The following is a 9,230-nucleotide window of genomic DNA, read 5'->3' as shown; positions in this document are numbered from 1 at the left end:
TGTTTCTTTTTTTTAAATTCAGTTTTACTCGGTAAACAATAGGGTTTTCTGGCTGCGTTGAGCACTCTGCAATGATATGGCACACGATCCAAGAGGCAAAGAGGAGGAGGATGGACCTATCAGTTCTATGGCTGGACTTGGCTAATGCATACGGTTCATTGCCACACTCAATGATATGGTTTACCTTGGACTTCTTCTACATTCCTGAGAAACTTGGTGATTTCCTAAAGTGTTACTTTCAGGACTTTAAGATGAGATTTTCTACCAAGGAATATACAACAGCCTACCAGCCCCTCGAGGTAGGCATCCCGATGGGGTGTGCCATTTCCCCAATTCTATTTGTCATGGCAATGGAAGTCATAACTAGAGCTGCAAGTTCCAGTTGTAGAGGTGTTGAGATCGAACCTGGGCTTGAGCTGCCACCAATACGAGCCTTCATGGACGATCTTACCCTACTCAATCCATGCACAGCCGATGCACAGAAGGTTCTGGAACGGCTGGGTCAATTGATAAGCTGGTGCAGGATGAAGTTCAAACCGAGGAAGTCAATGAGTTTGACCATGAAGAAAGGAAAGTTAGATGACAGGACACACTACACCGTTGGTGGTGAGGCCATTCCATCGATATCAGATGCCCCTGTCAAGAGCTTAGGACGCTAGTTCACAAAGGAGCTATCTGATAAGAACCAGATAAATGAGATCCGAACAATGGTAGAGGATGGACTTAAGCGTATCGATAAATGTACCCTCCCAAATAAACTCAAGTTGTGGTGCCTAAAGTTCGGTCTCTTTCCAAGGATCATGTGGCCATTGATGATGTACGAGATTGCAATGACGCATGTCGAGAGGATGGAGCAAAGAATCTCAGTGCACATCCGGAAGTGGCTTGGCATCCCTCCATGCACAACAAACATAAGCTTCTATGGCCATTCCACAAAGCTGAAGTTACCCCTGAGCGCTCTTACAGAGGAGTTTAAAGTGAAGAAGGCTCACATGTACTCGACACTTAGGGACTCCAGCGACCAGGTCGTTAGGGGGACTGTGCCAGACATTCGCACAGGACGCAAATGGAATGCCCAGCAAGAAGTTGAGGAAATGGAATCTCGGTTGAGGCACAAGGATATGGTTGGGCATACACAAACCAATAGAGCAGGGCTAGGCATGAATCCAACCCAGTACTTCTTTAAGGCAAGCACAAAAATGAAGCGGAAGATGGTTTCTGACGAAATCCGTCACAAAGAGGAGGAACGACGTGTCGCTAAAGCAGTTGGCCTTGTGCAGCAGGGAGCTTGGAGTCGATGGGAGTGTGTAGAACCAAGGTCCCTATCCTGGAAAGACATATGGAAAATGGAATCAGGCACACTCAAATTTTTGTTACGAGCAACCTACGACGTTCTTCCTTCTCCTCATAACCTGAAGAAGTGGGCCAAGACTGAGAACGAGAATTGCCATAGATGTGGAAAGAAGGGTTCACTCAGACACATTCTATCAAATTTTCAGGTGTCTCTGGTAGAAGGCCTGTATACATGGAGGCACAATGAGATCTTGAAAGAACTGAGCAATGCCCTAAAGATCACTATTGAGAAAGCAAACCAGACAAAGCCATTAAAAGCTCCAGCGATGATCTCATTTGTGAAGGCTGGAACAAGTACTGGAGCCAACAGAAAAGCTAGACAACACACAAGTAGGCTCCTTTGTCTAGCAAGAGATTGGCAATTGGTCTCAGACTTGGATGAGCAGATGACCTTTCCCAGTGAGATTGCGACTACCAGCATGCGACCAGATATGGTAGTCTGGTCGAAGCAGTCCAAGTCTGTCATCCTCTGTGAACTGACTGTGCCATTGGAGGAGAACATTGAGACGGCCCATGAGTACAAGACGTCGAAATATGCCGGACTTATCCTAGAATGTAAGGAGAGGGGATGGAAGGTAGACTACTACCCAGTAGAGATTGGCTGCAGAGGTTATGCGACAAAGTCTCTCCATTTCTTCCTCTCAAGAATGGGGACAACCAACAGAAGGAAGCTGGCTTTGGACTTAATGGAGATCGCCACAAGGTCCTCAGCCTGGATTTGGAATAAATATAAAGCCAACTTACCAAACAAGCAGCTGGAGGTGGCATCTTGTCTTGATGCTGCTGGCCCGCCTCCTGCCACATAGCCATATCGAGGATAATGGGCCGAAATGGCTGGCAGGAGGACCTCGACTGAGGATCCAGCTGTTCTGGAGGACATTTCTCTGCACAAGGTGTGTTTTGATTATCTCTAATGGAGAATATTCGTGTAACTGACCCAAGTTGCCTGTATTGGCATGAAATATATGAGCATTTAGATAGACCAAGGATGCTCGTTCTCTTTTTGTAGACTTTCATGACTTTAGTAGTGTTTTAAACACGATCGCACCCCATCTTCTGGCTCACAAGTTGATTGGAATGAATGTAGACCTTGAACTGATTAGATGCGTACTCAATTTTTTGAAAAGTCGAACACAGTATGTAAAGGCAAATTTTCATCAATGAAGCACTGTTACCACTTACAAAGGTTTCCCCAGGGGTGTGTCCTTTCCCCGGTATTGTTTTCTCTTTACAAAAGCGATTATGTGAGTTCAACCTCTTGCTGCAGCATTCTTAAGAACGCTGATGACACAGTCAATATTACGCTATTGTCGAATCTTACTAACATTTTTTGCTACAAAATTCAACAGAAGTAGGCTATGTTACAGTGGAAAAAACTCTGTCCCTCGGATAACCCACTGCACTATTCGAATAAGAGTAGGGGGAAACCCCGTTGTAGTGGTCCACCTGCATTCCCCCCAACCAGTTATATAGAGAGGAGAGACATGCGGGTCGCAGTTCTGTGCGCGCGCCCTTCTAGGCGACCCAGATTGGCTGGCTCCTCCAAAAAGGCGCCTTTAAATGTCTTTGACAGATATATGGCGCTATAAAAAGGCTGTGCATCATCATCATCATCAAATCTTTCAATTTCACTTTACAAAATACAAAAGCTCCCCTATGAGAAGCTCGGTCTCCCCTCTCCCTCGCTTTCGTTTTTTTTTTCGAAAAAGTTTACGCGTCCTGCCCCCGCCCAGCAAATTTTTTCTGCGTACGACCTTGACAGCTACTATGAAAACTGCTAATCCGATGCTAAAACTTATAACAAAAGAAAGCGAAAGTACGATTTTGGTGTAGAGTCCTCTCCCAGGGGGGGGGGGGGCACTCAGTATATAATGTATAGTGGGTATGTGCCGCGGAGGGGACCCCCATTTTTACACTCAGATTTCCGTTCCAAGGCATAGCATTTTTGTCTGATTGAGAAAAAGAACAAAGAAAGCCGCTCCAAAGCATAGCATTTCCTTCTTATCGAGAAAAAAGAAGAAAGAAATCCGCTCCAAAGCTTCGCATATTTTCCGTTACGCCGTTCCGGTCGTATTGATCTGCTAAAATGAGCCGCAGTTTTGGTGAAAAGCGGCCGCAGAGCGCTGTCCGACCATCGCATCTGCGCTAGCGCACCCGGCGCCCGTGCCGCCGTGCTATAGCTGCATGCACGTATGCCCGTTCCATAGGGATGAGTACGCAATCACACGCAGGCGACCCTTTCCAAGGACCCCCGTTTTCACAAACATTTGTCGTTCCGAAGCCCGTTCCGAGGACCCTCCTTTTTACAATAAGCCCGCTCCAAGGCCCCCGTTTTTGTCTCGCCCGCGGCACATACCCACTACTTTTTTGGTCGAGTGCCCCCCCGCCCGGGGTCCTCTCTCTGCTGTTAGATCGTATTGTGTCCGAGTTGTAGATGTCTCTTGGGTGAAGATCTTATCAGTTGGAAGGGCTGAAGTTATCTGTGTGGATGACTGGTGAGCTCCCAACTTGTAGATCTTTTCTCACAGTCATGAAGGCCTTGATAGAAAACATTAAACACAAAGACACACACATCCATAAACTTGTATATAGATAACAAATTCCCATGTTTATTTCGCTTAACCCAAGTCAATGTACTTTTACAATTTGAAGTCGCTTTCTTCATAAATTAGCACCAATGCGATGATCACATTCCTAGCTTATTCGTTTTAGCTTTGGATTTTAGTTCTCTAATCACAGTCATCTTATCATAATTATCGAAGTCTATGCCAGAGTAAAGTAAAGTTTAAACTGACATACATTCCATTGTCAGCACCGAGAATGATTTTCGAATTTAATTGTCTTGGCCCTGTCTTACAAAGACTTGCGATTGATCTGATCAACCGCAACCATGGAAAGCCAGCAACATCAACATCTAAAATGTTCAAATAATTGTGTAGATCTAATGATATTCATACATTCATTGTTTTTCTTGAAAATTCTGTGTGCTCTTTTTTTGGTTACAAATGACATTTTGCAAACATCCTGTATGAAAAAATATGACATTAGTGGATTTCCATATAGCTAAGGTTGATCGGATCAATCGTAACTAATTGTAAGACGGGGCCCGATCTTTTCATTAACTTCCTCATCAAAAATGCATTGAACTTAATTTTGAGATATTGTTTGATGAAGAAACTTGTGGTTGGTATCGAAAACCAAGTACTGAGATTGCGGAAACTGTAAGTAGTTACTTATAAGACTGACAGAGGCGCAACGAGACCAAACAATTAAAAAAATCACTAATGGCCGAGTTTTGAATACGTACAAGTATTAGATGAGTTTCGAGAGAGTGAGCGACCCCTACCCCTTCCCCCATAATCGCTCTTTAATGAATATTTTATGTCACAGTTTATCTGTAAGACGTCGCATTGACCAAACATTGTCAGAAGTAATGATGTTCAAGGTACAGTTGATATAACTAACCCTTGATACAATTTTGTGATTCTTTGAGGGGCGGGTCTGCATGCAGTCCTCACCTAACCGAATACCAGTATACGCCGTTGGTTAAATTCCCATTCAAAACAAATTGAACAAACAGAATTTTGTCTTTGTATGGTATTGGCAAAAAAAAACCCACAGGAAATTCCCTTCTGGAGGTTTAGCTACTAACTAGTATGCATGTAGCTACTAAATTTATTATCCGGAAAAATAATCGAATTCACTGAAAATTTCACAATTGTTTAAAAAAGATATCACTAAATTACAGGCTAATCTATGTCATTGTCAATACATTATGAAACGTTGAATTCTTTTTTTTTTCTTAAATTAGATCGATTCGTCAATAAATTCGCGTTTTCAGGTAAAGAAGGTTCAGGGAATTATTCGTACGATTCCATAGCTGCTGCTTCATAACTTTTACAACTCATTTCGAGGTTTCGGCTAAACTGAGATGCTGCCTCTTACTTGCTCGTTGTACTAATCTATATTAGCACCCCCGCTTCCCAGGGCCATGGGTGGATTCGGTGGGAGATGAATGGATTGGCAGTGGGTCAGGTATTGGAAGTCACATATATAGTAGACTTGTTAAGAGGTTGAACGCTGCATTTTTTAGTACAAATGTCCCACTTGGCACAAATGTTCCTTGAGTCAAAAGAAATAGATTCATCCAAAGAGACACGCTGTATCTATGCAAATAAGCAAGTAGTTTGCATAAATTAGCATATTATGTCGATATAGTGAAAACAAGTATTTAAGAATAAATTTTTAACCAGAACTGCCCTAAAATTGGAAATTAAAGACTTAGGGTAAGAAAGGTAAGAAAATTGTCATAAAATGATTGGGATATCCTTGTCTTTTATTACCTAATTAACATAAATTATGCAAAATTATAATTTAAAACAGAGTGTTTTTTCATGAATCCTGAACTGTTTTTATAAATAACAGCAATTAATACACAATGTCAACATTCTACATGAAAGAGAATATATTAGCGAAAACATCGATATGCTTCATGACATTATTAGTGTCTTAATATGCTTAGAAAGAGGGCAAATATGTCAAAATGTAAGACGCGCTAAAACGAGACCAAAACAACCTCTATGTCACAGTCACACTCACGAATCGGACAATAAAGCGACCAATGGTATGTCATTCGAGATAACACAATCCCAACACAACAGCTTCCATCGGCTTCTCGTATCGCTTTTGTTGGTTTGTCTGCCACACCGTAATCTATGGTATATACGGGCAAAATGCATTTCGGTATCGGTAAAACACCATTTGTTTTATTTGTTTCTCTTGGAAAATTTACAGGAGACACTGCTTTGCAGGTTACTGCTTTAATAAAGCTCTGGCACATGAATCATGACAAATGTATCCTATACCTCAATCCATATTTTAACTTTATTAAAACATATATCTTTTTGGAGACCCCGAAGTGGCAAAACTGCATCCCCACGGCATTCCCGCTACCTTACAAAACCAGTTTGACTTGTATAATCGACTTGGAAAAGACAGATGTATGAGACATCAGTTAACATGATTCCTGAAAAAAGTTTTTTATTTTTTTTTATTTAAGCCCACGGGAGCCCTCCGAATTTACCCCATCCCCTCTCCGTATTTCGACACTAAATACAAAAAAATCTTGTTTTAAAGACATCGGCAAGACAAATTGCTTTTTTTTTTTGGTATAATAAAGCAACTTTTATATTTATATTCTTATATTTAAATTCATCACTATTGATATTATTATAATTATTATTAATATTATTATTATTGCTCTGCCGTTTGTAATAATGCTCTAGCACAGTAAAGGCTATAACCCAACAGGAGCATGCCTATGATACCCTTTCCCCTTTTGGTTTTATGTATTAAAAAATAGTTTATTGTCTTTAGAACTCTTAAAAGATTACTTTTGTTTGTATTGATATCTTGGAATAGATTGAGGAGAAAATACACTACAAGTGACATGTAGAAGAGCTGTGGTACATTGAAGAACAGCCACACATAAGCTCTAACAGTGGCGTACCGTGGGTCACGGCATTGGGGGGGCACGAGCAAAAATTTTGAGTCACTTAGTGAGCGCAGCGCGCCCAGTTGCCAGGTATACTGACCTAATAGAGACATTTTAAGGACAGTGCCATTAAACGGATATGTATCTCACTGGTCAAATAATGCGAGCGCGAAGCGCGAGCTTAAAATTTTTGATATTCAGACCTAAAAAAGGACATTATAAAATTCTTTTGTAATCATGATACGTACCTGTCTCGCTAAATAATGCGAGCGCGAAGCGCGAGCTGAAATTTTTGTAAATATTGACCCCAAACAGGAAGATTTTAAGGACTTTATTTTAGGAATCTGTTAAGAGTATACACATCTCACCATAGTCATCTAATGCGAGTGCCAATAAGCGCTTGCTGATTTTGTTAGAATTACATCTAAACATATGCACATAAAGCACTTGTAATCATGATTAACATACCCATCTCACTAATCAAATCTTGCGAGCGCGAAGCGCGAGCTGAAAATTTAGGAAATTCAGACCTGAAGAGGGGCATTTTAAGGCTTGTTTGTAGGAATTCACGAAGACCATACGTAGTTCACTAACCAAACGGTGCGAGCGCGAAGCGCGAGGTGAAAATTTTTGATATTCAGATCAGAAAAAAGAAAATTTTAAGGACTGATTCTAGAAATTCATTGAGAGCAGACATATTTCACCAATCCGCTACTGCTAACGTAAGCACGGACAGGAAATGTTTTATATTAAGACCTTAAAATGGGGCAATCACTTTAGTCATGAAAAAGAAGCATACTATTGTACATAAAACAATAACTCGAAGTGCGAGGAAATATATTTGGCAGTTTGGTATATATTGACTTGAAAACGGGAGGTTTTAGTTTTTATCAGGGTTATATATCTCGGTAAACAGACAATGCGAGCATCAGGAGCAATGAAAACATAGGCCCTGAGCAAATTATGTTTCATTAAGTTATGAAAAATGTTTCTTATGTAATATAACATAACATATTATTATGAAATAATATAACATTATAATGAACAATAATGTCTTTTTTCCCACTACGTTTCTCTTCCTTTCTCCCTCTTTTTCTCCTTTTCCCCGTTTTTTTTTTTTTTTTTTTTTTTGGTCAGCCGATTGGGGGGGGGGGGCACGTGCCCCCCCATGCCCCCCCGTAGTTACGCCACTGAGCTCTAAAATACTAAAACCCCTTTATTGATTCCACTCTATGTTAAATTTAAATATTTTTAGAGCCCAATCGGAAGAAAGATTCATTTCTATTACACACAGTAAAGCCTCTTTAGTTTTTCCTCTTGAAAAAAAACAAAAACATAGAAGGCATTGTTTTATATCGCATAAAATTAGTTCGTGTACATGACGGTGGCCTGTCGAAGTTGCCCAACCCTTTATTTTGATTTGACAATATACATGTACATTTAAAAATTTCGTCTCAATGAAGCCCTCATCTGGAAAAGGGCACTTATTAAAGGTAGCATCTACACTATATAGAGGAGGTCCTGGCACTGGGAAGCGGGGGCTGAAGCACCCGCAAGATTTTCCGGGGGGTGTGCTGCGTGTATTATTCTCCATAGACAGCACCCCCTGGAATTCCGGCAGATGTGAAAAAACGAAGAAGAAAAAAACGTTACCAAAATAACCTTCATTTTTTAATGCAATCCTTTTTGTTTATTTGCTTGTTAAATATCTTGGGACCAAAACTTTACATTGAACCTTTTTTGTTTTTCAAATTAACATCATTTTAACAAGCAAATAAACAAAAAGGATTGCACTACAAAATGAAGGCTATTTTAGTAACGTTTCTTATTTTTTGGTCACATCTGCCGGAATTCCAGGGGGTGCTGTCTATGGAAAATAATACACGCAGCACACCCCCCCCGGAAAATCTTGCGGGTGCTTCAGCCCCCGCTTCCCAGTGCCAGGACCTCCTCTATATAGTGTAGAAGCTACCTTTAAAGGACAAGTCCACCCCAACCATTAGTTGATTTGAATAAATAGAGAAAATCCAACAAGCATAACACTGAAAATTTCAACAAAATCGGATGTAAAATAAGAAAGTTATGACATTTTAAAGTTTTGCTTAATTTCACAAAACAGTTATATGTACATATTACCGAGAGATCGGAATAATATATCATTTACTGATAAGTACAGTATACAACATTGTCATGAAATGGCAAAAATATGTGGATGTAGATTCAAACGGTCGTAACAATAACAATGTTTTTTTTTTCAAGAGGAGAACGTAAAGAGGCTTTGCTGTGTGTAATAGAAATGTATCTTTCTTCCGATTGGGCTCTAAAAATATCTAAATTTAACATAGAGTGAAATCAATAAAGGGGTTTGAGTATTTCAGAGATT

At 40.4% G+C, this 9,230-nt stretch overlaps 1 protein-coding gene across 1 annotated transcript; it reads left to right on the top strand.

The window, feature by feature from the left end:
* The first annotated feature begins 707 nt into the window (after nt 1-707).
* Nucleotides 708-2,159, top strand: LOC135153420 (uncharacterized). The gene has a single exon (XM_064095944.1). It carries the CDS (start codon nt 708-710, stop codon nt 2,157-2,159), a length of 1,452 nt encoding a protein of 483 aa, XP_063952014.1.
* Nucleotides 2,160-9,230: the final 7,071 nt, after the last annotated feature.

Source organism: Lytechinus pictus, chromosome 3 (genome assembly GCF_037042905.1).
Source record: "Lytechinus pictus isolate F3 Inbred chromosome 3, Lp3.0, whole genome shotgun sequence".
NCBI classification, from domain to species: domain Eukaryota; kingdom Metazoa; phylum Echinodermata; class Echinoidea; order Temnopleuroida; family Toxopneustidae; genus Lytechinus; species Lytechinus pictus.
The sequence above is the reverse complement of the archived record's forward strand: the minus strand, read 5'-3'. Positions and strand labels throughout refer to the sequence as shown.

Excerpts from the sequence above, each read along its gene's own strand:
- LOC135153420 (XM_064095944.1), top strand. The coding sequence starts at position 708 with ATGGTAGAGGATGGACTTAAGCGTATCGATAAATGTACCCTCCCAAAT.